Source organism: Ranitomeya variabilis, chromosome 1, assembly GCF_051348905.1.
Source record: "Ranitomeya variabilis isolate aRanVar5 chromosome 1, aRanVar5.hap1, whole genome shotgun sequence".
Taxonomy (NCBI): Eukaryota; Metazoa; Chordata; class Amphibia; order Anura; family Dendrobatidae; genus Ranitomeya; species Ranitomeya variabilis.
This window is the reverse complement of record NC_135232.1, coordinates 641,726,885-641,749,105: the sequence shown is the minus strand read 5'-3', so window position 1 is coordinate 641,749,105 and position 22,221 is coordinate 641,726,885. Positions and strand designations below refer to the sequence as shown.

General features: G+C 42.9%; 1 protein-coding gene across 1 annotated transcript in view; it reads left to right on the top strand.

The window, feature by feature from the left end:
- LOC143773945 (protein transport protein Sec23A) overlaps window positions 1–21,970 on the top strand; it is a 382,144-nt gene extending 360,174 nt beyond the window's left edge. Inside the window, exons 17-20 of the mRNA XM_077261251.1 lie at window positions 12,435–12,521; window positions 12,640–12,795; window positions 16,665–16,730; window positions 20,773–21,970. Coding sequence (XP_077117366.1) covers window positions 12,435–12,521; window positions 12,640–12,795; window positions 16,665–16,730; window positions 20,773–20,862 — 399 coding nt within the window. The 3' untranslated portion in view covers window positions 20,863–21,970. The remainder of the gene's footprint in view (window positions 1–12,434; window positions 12,522–12,639; window positions 12,796–16,664; window positions 16,731–20,772) is intronic.
- Window positions 21,971–22,221: the final 251 nt, after the last annotated feature.

Below are 22,221 nucleotides of genomic sequence, written 5' to 3'. Positions count from 1 at the left end.
CTATGAGGGGACTGTACAGAGATCTGTATAACGATCTTTTTATACCTAGGGCTGCAACAGTGACAAGGGAGCATCCTCCAAGACTTCAGTAAAGAAGATTTAACCATTATCAAGTACTACGATTTTAAAGGGAACCTGTCACCCCCAAATTGGCTGGTGAGGTAAGCTCACCGGCATCAGGGGCTTATCTACAGCATTTTGTAATGTTGTAGATAAGCCCCCGATGTTACCTGAATGAGGAGAAAAAGACGTTAGATTATACTCACCCAGGGGCGGTCCCGGTGCGGTCTGGTCAAATGGGTGTCTCCGGTCCCCACCGGCGCCTCCCATCTTCATTCCATGACGTCCTCTTCGGGTCTTTACGCCGCGGCTCCGGCGCAGGCGTACTTTGTCTGCCCTGTTCAGGGCAGAGCAAAGTACTGCAGTGCGCAGGCGCTGGGCCTCTCTGACCTTTCCGCCTGCGCACTGCAGTACTTTGCTCTGCCCTCAACAGGGCAGACAAAGTACGCCTGCGCCGGAGCCGCGGCGTAAAGACCCGAAGAGGACGTCATGGAATGAAGATGGGACCGCCCCTGGGTGAGTATAATCTAACGTCTTTTTCTCCTCTTTCAGGTAACATCGGGGGCTTATCTACAGCATTACAGAATGCTGTAGATAAGCCCCTGATGCCGGTGAGCTTACCTCACCAGCCATTTTGGGGGTGACAGGTTCCCTTTAACTGAATAAGCACTTTCCCACAACATGTTGTAATAGTCTGTTCAGTACAAGGAGGTCCTGGACACCTTTCTTGAAAAATATAATATTATAGGTTATGAACACTAGATTATGAGATGGGACAATGATCCAGGGAGCATAGTCTGATTGTCAACTCTGGAGTCAGGAAGTCGGTTTTTCCCTAATATTGGAAAATTAGCATGATGCAGTAATTGCCTTTTTCTGCTTCAACACCTTAGGATTATATTTTTAACTTGACGAACTTGTGCTTTCTTTCAACCTTAAAACGTAGAAACTTCGTATATGTGTGCCTAAAGATATGTGGACAGACATTTTTTAGGTTTTCAAAAACCATGAGTTTTTCAAGCAGAAACCTCTTCAGGAGTTTTTATTTTTGCAAAACATTTTTTTTTTAGATTATTTTACCTGACGCATTATTTTTCTGGCACAGTGCCTAGTTCAGAGAGGTTTCTCTTAGGATCCACACTTAAAGAAGTGATTTTTTTTTTTTCTTCCACCAGGCATTTTCAAACCCTGTGTAGTGAAAAGGAGTGAAAAAAATTCCTTATATGAATGCTCCAAAAACACTGTGTGCAGATGCCCTTTACACCCCCTGCTGGATTTAAAGGAACAGAAAGGACATAATGCAATTCAAAGTATTACAGTATATTATATAAGCATTCTGAGGATTTCCTGTTAATATACTTGGATTTTTATCTGAAATTATAAAAATGTAATTTTTTTTTCTTGTGCAAGGTAATTTTTTTTTTAATAAAATGAGAAAAAAAAACATAATTGGCATCAGTGCTTAAGTTGCGACAAGTTCCTTATTGCAAACCTTGGGAGGCAGAATGAACAAATCACAGCAGTTCCAGAATTGCTTTTAGATATATTTTTGTTATGCCGTTCACTGTACTGTATAAGTGATTAGAGGACTTTATTCTTCGGGTCACTACAGTTACAGCGATACAAGATTTAGATAGGATTTGTGTTTTGCTTATTCTACATTCTAAAAATATTTTTGGATGAGGGCTTGTGTTTTGCAGGATCAGTTTCAGTTTTCTTTCAACCTTTTTGTGTCACATAATATTTTCTGATTAATTTCTTTTCCAATTTTTTGGAGGCAGAATGTTAAAAAACAGCAATTGTTTTTTTTTTTTTTTACACCATTCACCTTGTGGAAAAGCTGATAAGGCAGCTTTATTCTTTGGGTCATTATGATTACAGAGATGCCACGTTTATATCATTTTGTTATTTTACTGCTTTTTAACACTAAAAACAATTTCATAGAAATATATACATTTTTTTGCTTCCCCATAGTTGAGAGCTATAGCTTATTTATTTATTTTTTATTGATAGAGCTGAGTAGGGGGTTATTTTTTGTGGGACAGAATGACGATTACAGCGGTACCATTTCTATTCACATACGACTTTATGATCACATTTTAGTCCTGTTTTTGTTTGATGGTATGATGAAATAACACTTTTTTCAGCTTTTTAATTTTTTTTTTCACTGTGTTCACTGTAGGGGTTAAAAAGTGTAGCAGGTTTATACATAAGGTTGTTCTGAACGCAGTGATACCAAATATGTGATAACTGTAGGGGTTAAAAAGTGTAACAGGTTTATACATAAGGTTGTTCCGAACGCAGTGATACCAAATATGTGTACTTTTTTTTTAGTTTTTACATTAAAAATTTGTGTCATTGTAAAAAATAAACACAAAATAAAGAATGGAAAAAATCATGAAAAAATATTTTTTCTTTTTTACTTAGTCCCGCTATTGGACTTTAACTTTTACTTCTCTGATCACTAGTCTCATGCATTGCAATGCACGTATACTGCAATGCATGACACCTGTCAGATTACACTGGCAGAAAGCCTGTTAGACCCTGCTTCTGGTTGGGTCTAAAAGGCCACCATAGATGGCAGACCTGGAGGTCAATATTTGACCTCCAGCTACCGTGACTACTGTTGGCTCCCCACAGACATTTTGTTGGGATGTCATTGAGGCAGGGATCCCACTCAATCTCACTACCTTCTTAACACAATTGATCGTATCATCTATAAGATAACAGAGCTGGGGGGCTGACTTACATGGGTCAATTAGGTCCTGATTTTACCAGTTCAAGACGGTGTTTGGCACCAGGTTCTTGGACCTTACCCCTGCCTTACCATCCACCGTAAATTCATGACGGAGCTGCGCGTTGTTGGTGGTCATGAAGACGTTAATATGGAGTTGATCCCTCATTTGCAGCTTAAGTGGCTTCCACTTTTCTACACGATTTTGTTTTGTGTCTGTTGGAATTTTTGCCCATTTATCCAGAAGATCATATGTGAGGTAAAACTGATGTTGGGCTAGAAGGTTCATCTCACAATCTCGGTTGTAATTTATCTTAAAGGTGTTCTGTGGGATTAAGATTAGGGCTCTGTCCAGGCCAGTCAAGTTTTTCCACCCCAAGCTTACCCAACAGTGGAGATGGAAGACTTGCATGCAACTGCTCGGCTATGGAAACCTATGCTACGGTGCTCCAGGCACTCAATTTTGTGCTAATATAAATTTCTGAAGAGGTTTGGACCTCTGATGTTATGGCAACTTTTATGCGGTATACATCTCTGTGCTTGGTGACACTTCTTTGTAACGTTACTTCGCCTGCCGTTTTGTGGCTGGGTTCTGGTGGTTCCTAAATGTCTTTGTAGCGCCCCCACTGCCGCAGGGCCGAGGGGTACCCGGTACCGGGCCTCTGAGTCTCTGCTTCTGGGGTTGTCACGGCGGCTAGGCCCCGGCCCGTGACCCTGCCGTGGGGCGCACAGTGAATGGGTGGGTGTGGATGTTGGTGGTGCAGTTGTGGGGTGCAGGTCGCGGTAAATAACGAGGACACCAGGTTGCAGTCTCTTTACCTCTTTACTGGAGATCTCTGAGTCCTCAGTCCAGAATACGGTTCACCAGGCTGCGCAAGTCCGGCCGGTCCAATGGCACCTCCAGAGTTCACTTCACAGGTGGAAATCGGTGCCTTCCTTCTTAGCGCTATGTGTTGTAGTCCTTCCCTGCTATGCTTACGGAAAGTACCCCACAACCGTTGTGTCTGTTTCTCGTGTTCCCTCACAACTCGATTAACTGATCTTCTGCTAATCTTCCGTCCCTTCCTGATGTTACAGTTAGAACGGCACCCGTTTGTCGGGTAGGCCTGGAGTTCTTCCGGGACCCTAGAGACGCCCCTCTCCCGCAATTGCCTCCCAAGACTTCATAGGTGATTTAGGTGAGACAGCCCGCCTGAGACTGACTGTCCTGCCGCTGTTTAGAGTATTGCTTGAAGCTGTCTAATGAAATACTCCCTCGGCGTTCCGGCCGCCGGTAGTGCGCCTCAGTAGGATGTTGCTCCGGTCTTACAGCACGACCCCTACTGGTATTCTCCTATTGCTTGATCTCGTTTCTCACTCAGCACAATCTATCTCGCTTCTAGTCCTTTCTTGGGTCCCGCCGCTTCCCGGAGCTGGCGCGGACCCGTTACGTTCTTTTCAATGCCAAGCCTCTGTCAGGATCCCACCCCTGACAGAGACCCTACTGTCTCTTCCTCCACAACACCCTCTGCCACTAGGTGTTGCTTCGTCCAATTCAGTCAGCTTTCTGCTCTAACTTCCTGCCTGACCCCCAGTTTACCCACTATGGTGGGGAGTGGCCTAATGAATAGAACCCTTAGCTCCCCCCGGAGGCCCAGCTGTGAAATCTATTGGTGTCTGTGATACCTGATCAGATGAACTCCTTCAGTGCCATCGGACGCACCATGGCTCCCCATAGTGGCGGAGCCACAGTACTGCAACGACCAGGACTCTGGGGCGCTGCACTCCCCCCTCGTTAAACACAGTACTCCGGGACTGGGAAGAAAACAACAATACAGGTTAGCAAAAAGACATACAATTTTTGTTGAGTGCAAATAATAATAAGTATACTTGAACAGAGCTTCCCTTTATGGGAGGTGAGGACACTTGAACGTTACAAACATGGTTAACATTATAAATTACAGGCTATAAATAACTCCTGTTACCCAACCGGGTATTCTACTAAGTACAAAATTGTTGAACAATAATTTAACATTGCCTTTAAGGACTCACACTCTAAATCCACTAAAGACCTTCCTATAATCACATTATAAGGTATTTTAACTTTCCCATTCGCCTTCTTTAAATCTGCAGGACCGCCTGTCCTATCGGCACCAGACCTACTGCCTCTCCTTTCTGTTACAGGACCGCCCCATTCAGCCAGGGCCTACTGCCTTTTCAACTACTATACACAGTATAGAACATAACATTACTTTCAGTTTAAGAGCACTAAGTCATCTCTACATGACTCCTATGAGGACTCAGGGTTTACCTTCTATCCTAACTATCTATCAACATTATCTAAACATTTTCTATCGAACATTAAGCCTTCTCATTATCTTTCTTCCTTTCTTGCATGCTGGACACCACATCTATCTCTACGGGCCCACTGCATCCTTCTTCTATCTTTCACCTTTTAATTCTCAGAGCACATCATCAGTATTTCTTCACATTTAACTAATTAAACACATATAACTTTCTTGTACAAACATTATCATCACTTTTCTCTCATCCACATTATTGCTACTTGTCTTAAGCAATATTACTATCGAAACGCGACAAATGAACATCCCCTTTAAGAGGGGACCAAGTCTCTGTGAGGTAGCGCGTCTTCTCAAGCTACCAGTCCATACTCAGCAAAGGTTCCAGTGCGGTATCTTCGCAAAGAGTCTTTCTTTAAGTAAAACCAGTAGGGAGCGCCTTTAATAAGGTGCAAACTATATACAAAAAGTTCGGATCATGCACTGTTCATGATTTCAGCAGTTCTGTAAACTTTGTGCAAAAACTTGGAAAACAAACAAGAAAACAAAACAATAGGGATCCCGGGTCAACAAAGGGATCCCTTTAAGAGTTTACCCTGAGCGGGTTTAGCAGCAGGAAATAGTAACTATATACATACTCATGGTATCGAGGTTTATCTTCATAGTAAATCACAAGACATCAGCCGAAAGTGGGTACCTTCTGACTGTGCAGACTGTGATCCTAGGTCAGCAGCTGATGCCGCACCAGTATCACCAATGGATTTCCCTGGTGCAGTCAGACCACCCGATGTCTGGACCCGAAGGCGGACTCTAGCCGCCAGCTCAGTCGCTGCAATGAGACGTACGGCGGCAATGTTGGTAAGATCCGTTACGTCTGGTTCCATCATGGTGGGAGTACCAGACGACGCTCCCCCAAGCTCACAACGGCGCACGTCCCGGGCATACCACCCGTATGCATTCCGATGACGGGTGTAAGTCACCGGATCTCCCCTTTGTAGTGGATCACCCCTTCGGCCACAGCAGGGGGCCCTCACGTTGCAACTGGCAACGAAGACGTCGGTTGGCAGTCCCGGTTCCTGTATGGAGCCCCATCCTCTCTTCGGGTGGAAGGCCAATACAGTGCCCCGCCTCACCATGTCCCGGTCATCACATGCAGGCGGTGGTTGTCGTACCCTCGGTGGGGCAGTCAGCTCTGCCTCTTTCTGCCTTTTCCAATGTAGGATCAGGCATTGTTTGTATTGCTCCCAGGTAAGCACAGCAAGGGTGAATCCTTCTTCCCGAACCCCATCTGGCCCAACCCAGGGGGTGTCCCACTGGAGGGTCACCCCATCTGGGCCTACGTCTACGGGTTCCCCCATCCTAGTCGGCAGCGGTGGCACCAGCTTCCCCATTGCATCGGGGGGTAACACCACTAGCTCTGCCGATAGTAGGCGGCTTTTACTGGGGTGAGGACCGGTCGCGGGAGCGGGATCGAGCAGGGGAGCAGGGGGGTCTCCCATACCTGCGCCTGATGTGGTTCCACCGATGTCGATCCGGTCCATTGACGAGAACGCTGGAGTTGGCCGCAGCCCGGACCGCGGCTCCTCCAATGGGGTCCCCGGGTGTGGCTCCGCCCACCATGGTTCCTCCTCCGCTGGCTCCGAGGACGGGATGGGTAAGCTCAGCTCCGCGGCCTGTTCCAAAGAATTCGGATCTTTCCGCTGCAGTGGACATAGGTCCGCCTCTGGTGAAGGAGGGCAAGCCGGAATCGCTTCTTCCTCGTTCAGGTACTTGCTGCTCGTCATCGCTGCCTGATAGTCGGTGGCAGTGCATGCACCTGACTCCGCCATTTCTCCTGGGCCGGGCTTCTCCATCTCCTGTTTCCCGCCGTTGCAAATCAGGGGGTGGTCTTGTACTCCGAGGCAGGTCATCGCTTTGCAGCCAGAAACACAGGGGGCGGTAGCCATTTCTCGCGCCACTCTGATAGTCTCCTCCCATGGCACGCCCTCCTTCTTCTCTGGCGTAGCAATGGCGGCGGCTTTTGGCGGGAACTTCTCTTGGTCAATGGCAGTACACAGTCTCTCAATAAAGTACAGTCCAAGCACAACAAATTACAGTTCCAAGGCACACATGACCCGATTCTTCAGGCTTAAGTAGATCCTGTTCGTGACGCCAAGTTGTAGCGCCCCCACTGCCGCAGGGCCGAGGGGTACCCGGTACCGGGCCTCTGAGTCTCTGCTTCTGGGGTTGTCACGGCGGCTAGGTCCCGGCCCGTGACCCTGCCGTGGGGCGCACAGTGAATGGGTGGGTGTGGATGTTGGTGGTGCAGTTGTGGGGTGCAGGTCGCGGTAAATAACGAGGACACCAGGTTGCAGTCTCTTTACCTCTTTACTGGAGATCTCTGAGTCCTCAGTCCAGAATACGGTTCACCAGGCTGCGCAAGTCCGGCCGGTCCAATGGCACCTCCAGAGTTCACTTCACAGGTGGAAATCGGTGCCTTCCTTCTTAGCGCTATGTGTTGTAGTCCTTCCCTGCTATGCTTACGGAAAGTACCCCACAACCGTTGTGTCTGTTTCTCGTGTTCCCTCACAACTCGATTAACTGATCTTCTGCTAATCTTCCGTCCCTTCCTGATGTTACAGTTAGAACGGCACCCGTTTGTCGGGTAGGCCTGGAGTTCTTCCGGGACCCTAGAGACGCCCCTCTCCCGCAATTGCCTCCCAAGACTTCATAGGTGATTTAGGTGAGACAGCCCGCCTGAGACTGACTGTCCTGCCGCTGTTTAGAGTATTGCTTGAAGCTGTCTAATGAAATACTCCCTCGGCGTTCCGGCCGCCGGTAGTGCGCCTCAGTAGGATGTTGCTCCGGTCTTACAGCACGACCCCTACTGGTATTCTCCTATTGCTTGATCTCGTTTCTCACTCAGCACAATCTATCTCGCTTCTAGTCCTTTCTTGGGTCCCGCCGCTTCCCGGAGCTGGCGCGGACCCGTTACGTTCTTTTCAATGCCAAGCCTCTGTCAGGATCCCACCCCTGACAGAGACCCTACTGTCTCTTCCTCCACAACACCCTCTGCCACTAGGTGTTGCTTCGTCCAATTCAGTCAGCTTTCTGCTCTAACTTCCTGCCTGACCCCCAGTTTACCCACTATGGTGGGGAGTGGCCTAATGAATAGAACCCTTAGCTCCCCCCGGAGGCCCAGCTGTGAAATCTATTGGTGTCTGTGATACCTGATCAGATGAACTCCTTCAGTGCCATCGGACGCACCATGGCTCCCCATAGTGGCGGAGCCACAGTACTGCAACGACCAGGACTCTGGGGCGCTGCATCTTCACTTTTCAATTCGCATAAGAAAACAGCAGAAGCGGACAGCACATCTTTCTCTAATAAAATGTTAGTGATTCATTTTTTGCTAAAGTCTGGCACAAGTGGTCGGGTTTCTGACATTAAACTGCTCTTAATGGTAGAGGTTACTCACTTGTATAGAAAATCTTATTTAATAATGACATCCATCATCCACGTTCCTAAATATAAATGCATAATAGGAACAAAATAAGAAAAAATCATTATTTTGCAACCAATTTCCTCCTCTTACCTGTTGAGTTACCCTTTCTATACCTTAGAACACTAAACCATTTGTATCTTTAGACCACGTTCACATGTCCAGTATTTGACCTGTATTTTACATCATCGTCACCTGAGATCTCCATCTGCAAAAGCGCTCCATGTCTGCCATTTTCCCGAAGCCCATCGCAGGGATATCATTTTGAAAATGGACTCCGCTCACCGGCGGGATCCCAGGCACTGCAGCTACTGCTGCCGCTGGCCTCTTGAAGCAGCGACCCTGCCTCCTGTGACCCCACTACATCGGCACCAGCCACCTGTAAGCTCTTTTCAGATTATAAGACATCCCACCCCGTTTACTCCCGAATTTGGAGGAAAAAAGTGCATCTTATAATCCGAAAAATACAGTATATATAAACAACATATAATATGTATATAAATATAACAGTATAGGCAGTCTACCTCAACACATCAGGTAAAGTGGGGAAATAAGAATTTTAGCCCTTGCTGATTTTGTAAGTTTGCCCACTGACAAAGACATGTGCAGTCTATAATTTTAAGGGTAGGTTAATTTTAACATTGAGAGATAGAATATCAAAAATAAAATCCAGAAAATCACATTGTATAAATTCTTTAAATTTATTTGCATTTATTTGCATTTTCCAGTAAAAAATAAGTATTTGATCCCCTTCCACCCATTGAGTTCTGACTCCTACAGACCAGTTAGACGCTCCTAATCAACTCGTTACCTGCATTAAAGACAGCTGTCTTACATAGTCACCTTTATAAAAGACTCCTATCCACAGACTCAATTTATCAGTCAGACTCTAACCTCTACAACATGGGCAAGACCAAAGAGCTTTATAAGGATGTCAGGGACAAGATAGATCATAGATCTGCACAAAGCTGGAATGGGCTACAAGCCCATAAGTAAGACGCTGGGTGAGAGAAGACAATTTGTTGGTTCAATAGTGAGAAAATGGAAGAAATGCAAAATGACTGTCAATCCACATCGATCTGGGGCACATGCAAAATCTCACCTCGTAGGGTATCCTTAATCATGAGGAAGGTGAGAGATCAGCCTAAAACTACACAGTAGAGGAACTTGTTAATGATTTCAAGGCAGCTGGCACCACAGTCACCAAAAAAAACATTAGTCACACATTACGCCATAAAAGGTTTAAAATCCTGCAGTACCCGCAAGGTCCCCCTGCTCAAGAAGGCACATGTGCAGGCCTATCTGAAGTTTGCAAATGAACACCTGGATGATTCTGTGAGTGATTGGGAGAAGGTGCTGTGGTCAGATGAGACAAAAATTTAGGTCTTTGGCATTAACTCAACTCGTCGTGTTTGGAGGAAGAGAAATGCTGCCTATGACCAAAAGAACACCGTTCCCACTGTCAAGCATGGAGGAGGATACATTATGTTTTGGGGGTGTTTCTCTGATAAGGGCACAGGACTATTTCACCACATCAATGGGAGAATGGATTGAGCCATGTACTGTAAAATCCTGAGTGACAACCTCCTTCCTCCGCCCGGAAAAAAAATGGGTCGTGGCTGGGTCTTACAGCAAGACAATCATAGAAGGAAGAAGTGGCAGCACTCACGATCTTGAGTGAAACCCGTTGAAGCGCTCAAGCAGCGTGAAACGGCCGTCGTTTGAGCTTGTACACTCCGTTGTATATGCACCCCCGAGCCGTGAAGATTTTAATGCAATAAAGATTCATCTGCTTTGAAGATCGGTGAGTGCTGCCACTTCTTCCTTCTATGATTTACAACAGTGTGTCTTCTGGGCTCGGCACCCGAGATCAGCTGGCCAGCGTATGCTGACAGCCGGTGTGTTCACAAAGCCTGAAATTGGATGGTGCGGTCAGCTGTTTTCTTATTCAGTGACTTTACAGCAAGACAATGACCCAAAACATACAGCCAAGGCAACAAAGGACTGGTTCAAAAAGAAGCACATTAAGGTCATGGAGTGGCCTAGCCAGTCTCCAGACCCTAATCCCATAGAAAACTTATGGAGGGAGTTGAAGCTCCGAGTTGCCAAGCGACAGACTCAAAATGTTAATGATTTAGAGATGATCTGCAAAGAGGAGTGGACCAAAATTCCTCCTGACATGTGCGCAAACCTCATCATCAACTACAAAAAACGTCTGACTGCTGTGCTTGCCAACAAGGGTTTTGCCACCAAGTATTAAGTCTTGTTTGCCAGAGGGATCAGATACTTATTTCTCACTACAAAATGGAAATACATTTATATAATTTATACAATGTGATTTTCTGGATTTTATTTTTGATATTCTATCTCTCAATGTTAAAATTAACCTACCCTTAAAATTATAGACTGTTCATGTCTTTGTCAGTGGGCAAACTTACAAAATCAGCAAGGGATCAAATAATTATTTCCCCCACTGTAAATAAAGTATATGCTGAAAAAATATATGAGGCTGTACGAACGGTCAAGGATAAAAGGTGAGAAAAAAGTCCATACATCAAATGAAGCAAGCAACTGCTGCAGGCAAAACTGAATGAATACCTTATGGAAATAAATACACCCAATTTGCAAAGAAGGAGTATGATAGAAGAGGAGTCTGATAATTATACATGCAAAAGAAATTGAATACCAGATGTAATGAAAAGGTGGTAGAAAGTTCTATTAAAGAGTGATGAATTGGCTTATTCTGGTCTCTATGTATAAAAGGAGACTGTGAGCATAGACGGGGAATAACTGAGGACCACAATCCCCATGTGTATTGCACGCCAAATGGGGCTTCCTCGGGGGTAATCCCAAAGTGGTTGAGAAGTACAAATCAGGGTTGGGTTATAAATAAAATAATCCCAATCTCTGATGATCTGCTTCACAATAAAAAGAAAACCAAATATTCACAGATGAAGGCATGTTCTTTACATAAACTGATGCAAAGCTTCAAAACAGTGAAATTCCAAGTTGAGAGGTAGCAAAACACGAAAAATGTAATGGGGGTGAATATTTTCGCAAGACCCTGTAGCTAATGAGTACAAGCGTATCCATACTCCACCCACCCAACTTGACAGACAACTACAGCTGGCTCTGAGCAGTGTTGGAAGTCGCAGGTAAACAGGAGACATCCTGGAGAATGAGACTGGTAACAGAGGCCCTGGAAGACTGGGAACAAATACCAGAGGTTTTGGAAGTCGCAGGTAGTCAGGAGACATCCTGGAGACTGGGGACAGTGAGCTGTGCACATACAAACTAAAATTCTGGATATCAAGACACAGGTGTGTTTCCTGATAGGCCTTATATAAGCCTAGGAAGGTAAACACATGGGAGCACACCAGGATACTCACAAAGCCCAACATGGAGCACAAGAAAGTTTAGCTGACTGGGTTGTAGGAAGCAGAGGAGACACCTCGCTTAAACTTTTTTTTTCTACTAAATCTGTGTATGTAGTGCAGTTTGTGTGTATTAATATACTCGCCTAAAGCCACCTTCTCCGGTCTCCTGCACCATTCCGCTCCTATTCTCAGTGATGTTAGTGGTCTGTAATGGTGGCTTTTACAATGTAAGCCGACATTCCATAGGCTTCCTTTGTAAAAGGAGACATCCTGCTCACATGTAGAGATGGAATAAGAACAGATCTGGATGCTGGATACCAGGGAATGCAGCGATAGGCGAGTATATTCATACACTCACACTACATCATATGCACATATACACAGATTTAGTAAAAAATCTAACTTCACAGGAGTGCACCTTTAATGTAAATATACTGTATATGAAATGTATCAGGTTTCTTGAAAACTCATTAATGCAAATAAATTATTTATTGATTTTACAGCCTGTATTGCTTGATAGCACTAGCATTCTACCAGATAGGATCCTGCTGATGGACACATTTTTCCAGATCCTTATTTATCATGGTGAGGTAAGTTTGATTCTCTCAAATGTATTAATGGAATATTTTTTTCATTTATCAGTTTTGTGTTTAATTTATATTATTAATATTTTAGTTAATTTCCCCTCCTTGTTCTGTTTTCATCTAGACTATTGCACAATGGAGGAAAGCGGGCTATCAAGATATGCCTGAGTATGAGAATTTCAGACATTTGCTTCAGGCCCCTGTTGATGATGGACAGGAGATCCTTTGCTCACGTTTCCCAATGCCTCGTTACATTGACACAGAACATGGAGGAAGCCAAGTAAGTGCTGATAAAAATACAAGGATTGAACAGGGAGAAGTACACTAAAAGGAGTTAGCCCCTATTTACAACATGTTTTTTAGTACATGATTGTACTTGGGTGCCATCTACTGGCTATACTATATTACTACATTGAGATCTTTTGAATTAATTTCTATTTGTGGATTGTGACTTTCAGCAATCTATTTAACTAATGTGTAAAAATATTATTTTGCTTTTCAATTAGCTATAACATTTATGTATCTTTTGTGTTGTCACATTTTTTTGTGTCCTCACCATTTGACCTACTACTAATTTTTTGTTTAATGTTGCCTATGAATTCTTTTGACTTTTTCAATAAAATGTCATTTTTAATTAAATAGGCTTTTTTTTTTACTATTTTATATCTATTTTGGGATCAACATACCCCATTTTTCCTAACTGTATTGGGAGTTCCCTGTATAATTTTTGGGATTTCTGGTATTTTTATATTCAGTACATGTTTGATATCTGCGTACTCGTACTGACCTAGGGAATCATATTGCCAGGTCAGTTTTACCATATATTGAACATGATAAATAAAAAAACTAAAAAACTTTGTGGAATTGCACTTTTTTTTTTGCAGTTTCACCACAATTGTATTTTTTTCCCTGGCTTTCAGTACACTATGTGGCAGGATGAAAATAAAAAAAAGCTATGACTCTTGGAAGAAAAGGACAAAAAAAACAAAAACTGAAAATCGCCAGGCAGGTGGTATAGGGGTTAAACTCAAATAGCGCTGCAGACCCTCATGTTTTACAGTGATCGTCCCCCTTTTTTGCTGCTCTAGACCATGTAATGTGTTATCTGCAGTATATAATGATGAAGCCCGCATGGCTGTGCCTAATGATTAGCCTGCTATCTGAGCATTCACCAGCCTATGAATTAGCCTTAGGAACGTATGTGTGTATATATAATGGAATGGGCCATGTATATGGATACACCTAAATAAAATGGGAATGGTTGGTGATAACTTCCCGTTTGTGGCACATTCGTATATAGGAGGGGGAAAACTTTTCAAGATGCGCGGTGACCATGGCTGCCATTTGAAGTCGGCCATTTTTAATGCAACTTTATATATATATATATATATATATATATATATATATATATATATATATATATATACTGTATATATGGGTTTTAATTATGCACTGCCTTTGATAGGTCCCTTTGAGTGGTTGACTAGGCCAGGCCATATGATGTGATATCTGCAAGGTATTTTAGAGAAGCATGCAGAGATGTGCCTGACATCATTAGCGCATTCCCTGGCTGCTGTAGTGTAGCAGTGTGTGGCTGAGGATAATAGTTTAATAATAATATTTATATAGCGCCAACATATTACGCGGCACTTTAAAATTAAACAGGGACATGTGCAGGCAATAAAAAGAATACAAGGTGACACACTTCAACAGTTACAGGAGGAGTGAGGGTCCTGCTCACAAGCTACAATCTATAAGGAAATCGAGGGTACACTATGGCTTTTTAAGAAAAGGGGTTATGATGGCGTATTTGAATAAAGAGGGAAAGATATCCAAAGAAAGAGGTTAAATATTTTAGTTAGGTGGGTAGTCACAGCTGGGGAGAGGGACTGAAGGAGATGTGAGGGAATAGGGTCACTGTTGCAGGTTTTAGGATGAGAAGAAACGAGGAGCCTGGTGACTTCTTCTTCTGTGACAGGCTTAAAGATGGAAAGTGCACTTGAGGTGAGGGAAGGAATGTGATCCAGGCTCTGAGGGGTTTGTGTGAAAATGTACTGACACATGTGATTGATTTTTTTGTAGGAAATAAGTGGCCAGATAGTCAGCGCTTAAGTTGGTGATGTGGGCCTGTACTTTGGGGCTCAGAAGGGAGTGGAAGGATTCAAAGAGTCATTTTGGATTGTTGGCTACTGATGTGATGAGGGCGGTGAAGTAGACTTGTATAGCCAGATGGAGAGCAGAGTTATAAGTTGTGAGCATGAAATTATAGTGGATGAAATCATGCAGGGCGCTCTGCAAAGTATTGTTATAATGTCACAATGCTGAGTCTGGACAGGAAAAGAAGGAGATGGGAGATAAAGATAACTGTAGATTGTTGATAAGCCACATGGTATCGATGGAAAGCTGATTTCTGTGTGTGTAGTAAATAGGGGTGTCCTGCGTGTGGAGACAGTTCTTGACAGAGAAGGAAAGACGTTTGTGGTCAGAGAGTGGGAGAGGGTAGTTAGTAAAGTCATGCAGCGAGCAGAGTTCTGAGAAGCCCAGGTCCAGAGTATTCCCGCCATCATTTGTAGGAGAGTTAGTAAGCTGTGAAATGCCAAAGGAGGAAGATATAGAAAGCAGATGAGAGGCAGATCCAGAGAGCGGCTCATCAATGGGGATGTTAAAATTACCCATGATGAGAGTGGGAATATCACAGGATAGCAAGTGTAGAGGCCAGGTGGCAAAGTGATCCAGGAACTGATGGGAGAAACCTGGAGTACGATACACAACGGCCACTCTCAGGGAGAAGAGTTTGAAGAGTCTAACAGTGTGGACTTCAAAGAAAGGAAACGTAAGGGAGGGGACCGGGGGAAAACCTGGAAAACACATTCTGATGACAAGAGCAAACCATTACTTCCACCTCTTGTCTGCTCTCAGGTCAGGTATGAGAATTGTAGCCTACCATATGAGAGAACAGCAGCGGTGGTGTCAGACTGCTGGATCCAGGTTTCAGTGAGAGTCAGAAGTTTGATGGAATTTGAAAGGAAAATATCTTGGATTTAGAGGAGTTTGTTGCACGCTAACTGTGAGTTCTAAAGGGCGCAATTAAAAGAGACAGGGAAGGCATGCCCTGAATGTTTATGAAATTGGCTGGGTGTAAATATGCTGCAGGATGACAGGTAGATATACAGTAGTAGTGTATAATGGCCCAGGGTAGAGAGAGATGTCGCCAGCGACAACGAGAGAGAAGAGAAAGAGCAGGAGGTTTAATGATTTGTGTGAGCGTTTTGTATGGTGGTAGTGGATGGTTTTGCATGATTGAGAAATGTCAATAGGGCCTCTGTGTTGTACATAGGAGAGGGGAGGAGAGAGGGACTGATGTATAGATACTGTTTAGAATATATCAAAGGTCGGTAAAGGTGAACGGAAGCAGCAGCTAAAACATATATGAAGCAGAGATATGGAAATTGGATGATGTAGTGCAACTGAACGAGAAGCATGTTTGTTTGAATATCTGGCATAGCTTACCTGTCTCCTGCCCTGTCCGCTTACCATGTTTAGCTGGCGAGACTCTTTAAAAATGTTTGCACTTATTGACTTAAGTCCATTGAGTTCAATATATAGCCTAACATGTTGATCCAGAGGAAAGCAAAAAACCCAATGAGGCAGTTGCTAATAGCTCTACATTAGGGGGAAATCCCTTCTCCGACTCCACATACAGCACGAGAGGCATTTCATTTTACGATCCTCATAGATCGAATTAAACATTTTTTTACGTTTGCGGGAACCAGAGAATTACAGGAATTTTGATTCAAAGTTGATCCACCTATCTATAAGAATAATAGTTTTATTGCCAACAAGAAATCAATTTGTAGTTCTGTTTGGGGATAGTATGTGTCTACTTGAGTTGGGGAAAGAGGTCACAGATGAATAATATCTTGTGAATGGATAACAATAACTGGCTATATTTGTTAGAATCGTGTAGAACATGTAGGAACATGATAGAAGCTAACAAGGTGAACATTCTTCTTCCATCCAGACTTCCCCGACTCCTAGAAATGTATACTGTTATTTGACCCATGCTTTGTGTTTTATCTTGACATTTTTTTATACACTAAGAAAAAATGATTTGTAAAAGTTCTATTGGACTTTTGTTTTATTTTCCAGGCACGCTTTCTGCTTTCAAAAGTGAATCCTTCCCAGACTCATAGTAATATGTATGGCTGGGGACAGGTCAGTATTTATGTGGATTTGTGCTTTTTTATGTGTTCAGTGAATAATATTTTAGTGTATTAAAGGGAACCTGTGAGCTCATACATGCTGCCCAATGCATCAGCAGCATGAATCCTAGACCATCTACTATAAACATATGTTTTACGTAGTAGAAAGCATGGTCGAGGACAAGGGGATTACTCCAAGTGGCGTGTTCCTTCTGGTTTCTTTGGGCTAGATTGACAGGTCTCTCCTGCTGTGTATAAGGGGCAGAACCCTGTCAGTCTTGTAAGGTAGGCGGTTTTAGCAGCATGAATTAGCTGACAATTCCCTTTAAAGGTCATTTTCCCCAGACATCTATGGCATATCCACAGGATCTTCAACTATCTCATTAATGGAAACCCCCCTTTCGTGCCTGGCCAGGCAGCTCATAAAGAGATGTCTGCACATGTTGAGCTTGCTTGTGGATATGCAATAAGGCGTGGGTAGATGGCGACTTTGCCCATTACATGGTTCATATGGCAAAATTTTGCTTTGTGCAGCTACTACATTGCAGCATAATATATTTGTTAATACAAAAAGGTCAGCTGACAAGAGACATGGCTAAAAAGTGACAGGCAATGCCGCACATGCATAGGCGGTAATAGCATGATACCCCCGGAGTAATTAATAAATACAAACATATAGCTGCCCAAGTAAAGGTACATTGGTATCAACATGTAAATCACATACCTAGTGGTACACAACAATCTCCCGCCCTCCTCGACGCGCGTTTCAGAAGTTCTCCTTCCTTTCTCAGTTCATGTATCAGTGTGACACGTACCGGCGCCTGGGAAGAAGCAGTACAGTTCACGCTGTTCCCAGGCACCAGCTACTGAAGGCAGTTCTCATTATTGTCGCCTGGTCTCTGTGAGATCAGCGCGACCAGGAGAAAATTATGGGAGTTGTATTCATCAGCAGCAGTGTAACTCTCATGTAAAACAAAGAATTAAATAGAAAAAATGGTGTGGGTGTCACTTTTTTTCTGGGGCCCCCCATAAATTAACCAATAAAGGCTAAGCAAACAGCTGTGAGCTGTTATTAATAACCAGGGAATTTTTTGGCATATGGCCCCTTTTCCAAGATTATTAACATCAATCTCCAGCTGTGAGCTTTCCGTCTGCTGGTTATCAAAATTGCGCAGGAGACCAAAACTTTTTTTTTATTTAATGTTTTTTTTTACACATGAGTTACACAGCAGCTGCTGAATACAACTCCCATCATTGTCTCTTGGTCACACTGATCTCAGCGCGACCAGGCGACACCAATGAGAACTGCCTTCAGCACCTGGCATCTGGGAACAGCGCAAACTGTACAACTTCTTCCCAGGCGCTAGTACGAGTCACGCTGATGACAACTCCTATCATTGTCTCCTGGCTGTGCTGATCTCAGTGCGACCAGGCAACAATGATAATAATCTTTATTTTTTATAATAATCTTTATTTTTATATAGTGCTAACATATTCCGCAGCGCTTTACAGTTTGCACACATTATCGTCGCTGTCCCTGTTGGGGCTGACAATCTAAATTCCCTATCAGTATGTCTTTGGAACAATGATGAGAGCTGCCTTCAGCAGCCGCCATCTGGGATCAGCGCGAACTGTACTGCTTTGCCCAGGCGCTGGTACGTGTCACACGGACGCACATAGATGTAACACATCGACAGCAAACATGGATACACAGTTGTCACATACGTACACGAACCACGGATCTCACAGTACTGGTTTTTCCTGCACAGGAATCACCAGGATGTGTGAAGGAGGCCTAAGGTGAGAATACCCCTTTAAATAATGTTACAAATAGCAGAATTCCTACAAAAATGAGTAAAGTTAAATAAATACTATGTTTGTAATTGCTTTTTTTATTTGATTTATTTTTTTTGATAAAGAGTAATATTTTGCCTTTCTACCCAGCTAATTCATCTCTTTTCTCTGCTCTATGTAGATACAGTGAGTATCTTGTCCTTGCATTTATCATTCCCCTCTTCACCTATTGACCTAGCTGCTCCTTCCTCCCCCCCGCCATAGACTTTTGCAGTAATGACTCATACAGGGAAAATTGACCTGCTATTTACACCTTAAGGGTATGTGCACACGATGCAGATTTAGTGCAGAATTGGTGCAGAACTGCAGCAGATTTTTCTGCTGCAGAAACGCTGCAGAACTGCACTGTGATTTACAGTACAATGTAAATCAATGGGAAAAAAAAAAAGCTGTGCACATGGTGCAGAAAAATCTGCGCAGAAACGCTGCAGATTTCAAAGAAGTGCACGTCGCTTCTTTTGTGCAGTTCTGCAGCGTTTCTGCTGCAGATTTTTCTGCACCATGTGCACAGCTTTTTTTTTTCCCATTGATTTACATTGTACTGCACAGAAACTGCACAGAAACTGCATAGAATCTGCGCAGAAACTGCATAGAATCTGCGCAGAAACTGCATAGAATCTGCATAGAAACTGCACAGAAACTGCATAGAATCTGCGCAGAAACTGCATAGAAACTGCATAGAAACTGCATAAAAACTGCATAGAAACTGCACAGAAACTGCACAGAAACTGCACAGAAACTGCATCAAATCTGCAGATGCAGATTTAGTGCAGAAAATTCTGCACCACATTTTCTACGTGTGCACATAGCCTAAAAGAATTCAGGGAGTCAGTTATTAATCCCAAGATTTCAAAGATCTAATCGAACAGGTCTTAACTGGGCAGAAAGGCAAAATGAGCAATTGTAAGTACACAGTGCTATATAATATAATGATTGCAATATATTAAGAGAATTAAAACTTTGAAGGGAGAAGGAGTGCTTCTTTAATAAGGCTTAATATCTAACTGCGATTTTAGTAAAACTTCCGATGGCCTGTCTGTTTTGCTTCTGTTGATTTCTATCTTGTCCCTCCTCATTCATATCTATCAAATTATGTAAAAATAAAATGACGGATACCTTTTTAAATAATGGGTAGATAAGTTAGAAAGGTTGTCTGGGATATTAACATTGGTGGCTTACCCTTAGAATAGGTAATCATTGTCTGATCATTGTGGTGCAGCACTCCTGCCTATTGACTGCTCCTGAAGTTGATTTAGTTCCTCAACATCAACAGAACAGTTTTTCCTCTTCTGCTTAGTTGACGGGCATGACTTGTGACATTATACTGATTAATAGCCGGTTCCCTGCAATTAGGCAGCGGGGAGCCGGCTGTCAATCAGCAAGATGTTGGCAGTCACACGCCGTCAACAGAGCAGAGTGAAAAAGAAGCCGCTGCTCTGTCAGTGTGACATCAGGGGAAGCTGCTGAATCGGTGGCAGGAACAATCACTGTGCTGGCAGAGCTCAGTGCCTGGCACCAGATGCAGTTTGGTAGCACCTACCTGCCTGTTAATTTATAGGCCCATAGTAAAAAAAAATAGTGTTGGATAAACCCTTTAACTGTACCCCCTTGGAATCAGTTGGGGTTGGATGTGCAGTACCTGACCAAGGCCACTATTCCGTTGACAGATCTGCTCTCTGCAGCTCCACAACTGAGCAGTACTTGGCGCAGCCAACATTGGGAACAGCTAATCGGCGTGGTTGCTGGGACATGGATGACCTATTATAAGGGTAGCCCATCAATGTTAAAGTCACAGACAACCCCTTTAAGGTTAAAGCAGTTTTCTGAGCAAAGAGCAATTGAGAGAGATTTCCCAAATCGTGACATTGTTCATTGCGCATTTACAGTACATTTCCAATGACATTAGTCGCACATTTGCTCTATTGAGAGAAACGGATGAGAATCTAATCAGCCTGTGGCTGCCATTGTGCGATTTGTGTAATCAACCATTTGTATAGGAATAGATGGGACTCCTGACTTTCTGCAATCTACAGTGACTGCAGAAATTTCTCTTGAGCTCGGAAAACGCCATTAAGCTTCAGTTCAGTTAAGTAAAAAATATTTTTAAATGTACTTTACATGCTACAGGTATTTATATCTGGCAATACATTATATTGATGCTTTTTAGAAAATGATATATTCACAAATAAATTTCATTGCAGGAAACTGGGGCTCCTATCCTCACAGATGATGTTAGCTTGCAAGTTTTTATGGATCATCTGAAGAAATTGGCCGTTTCCAGTGCAGCCTAGATGTTTAAAAGGACATTATGGAGCAATCTTTGTTGGAACCCTCTTGCATTAGATTGGATGATGATACATTTTAATAAATCTATATATGTGATATTCCTTTAGATATCTTATTATTGCACAATTCAACCTTTAAATCAGAAAACTGTCTTCCGCACAGTATGATCTGTTCATGCAACTAATTATCTGTAACGGATGTTTTTGCAATGCCAAAAAATGGAGTCAAATATACTATACTTTAGAGGATACAAAGACCTATTGTCTTTATAACAAAACAAGATCAACATACTTCGATTTGGTTTTATTACCCTGAAATGAGCTGTGTCTTTCTTTTATCATCTTTGCAACTGCCCTATTCGTAGTAGCTTCACTTTAACCATTTGTTTTATTCTGATTGGCGTTATGCTAAATGTCTGATTTAGATTACTTGTATAGTGGCCACCTATCATCCTGCTTTATTGTTCCTTTTTCCTATAAGAATAAACCCTTGCCACAATGGGACAGTTCTGTTCTACTAATGATCAGAACTCTTATTGCCATAATGAACGTTCTTTAAAATTACAGAAAGTTGTACATCATCCTTGGGAGATTCAAAAGTTATTCTGTATCACATGGTGCCGAAACCCGGGATCTCGGACAACCAGGCGGGAACCTACCAAATGTCACTGACAGGAAAAGTGGATCACCATTGGGCTCAGAAATTAGCTTCTTACCTGCTTTCACTTTGTCTGCCAGTAACTGCCTGATCCTGTCTGGGGTTGTCTGAGGTACCTATTTTATGGTTTACTTGCCCATTCTTCAAAGGATTGTAAAGTTTGGTACCCAATTTAGATAAGAATATATGTTATATTTTGTTGCATACAGTAATAAGTACTATGTAATTTACTTTACCTTGATGTATCTTTAATCTTCAACTATTTAACTGGAGCAATTTTATCTCTGTCTGGAGTGAATATGTACTTATTGAAGTTTTTTACTCCGTTTATCACCCACTGTCAAACTGACAGTATCTCTTACAAAGGGAGAGATGAAGGGTGACTAGATACACAGTCAAATGTTATTACTAGCCCTCTTAGCTGCTTTGTTTTACTTATGTCCATTTCTGTTAACTACAGTTAGGTCCATATATATTTGGACAGAGACAACATTTTTCTAATTTTGGTTATAGACATTACCACAATGAATTTTAAACAAAACAATTCAGATGCAGTTGAAGTTCAGACTTTCAGCTTTCATTTGAGGGTATCCACATTAAAATTGGATGAAGGGTTTAGGAGTTTCAGCTCCTTAACATTTGCCACCCTGTTTTTAAAGGGACCAAAAGTAATTGGACAATTGACTCCATGGGCAGGTGTTGGCAAT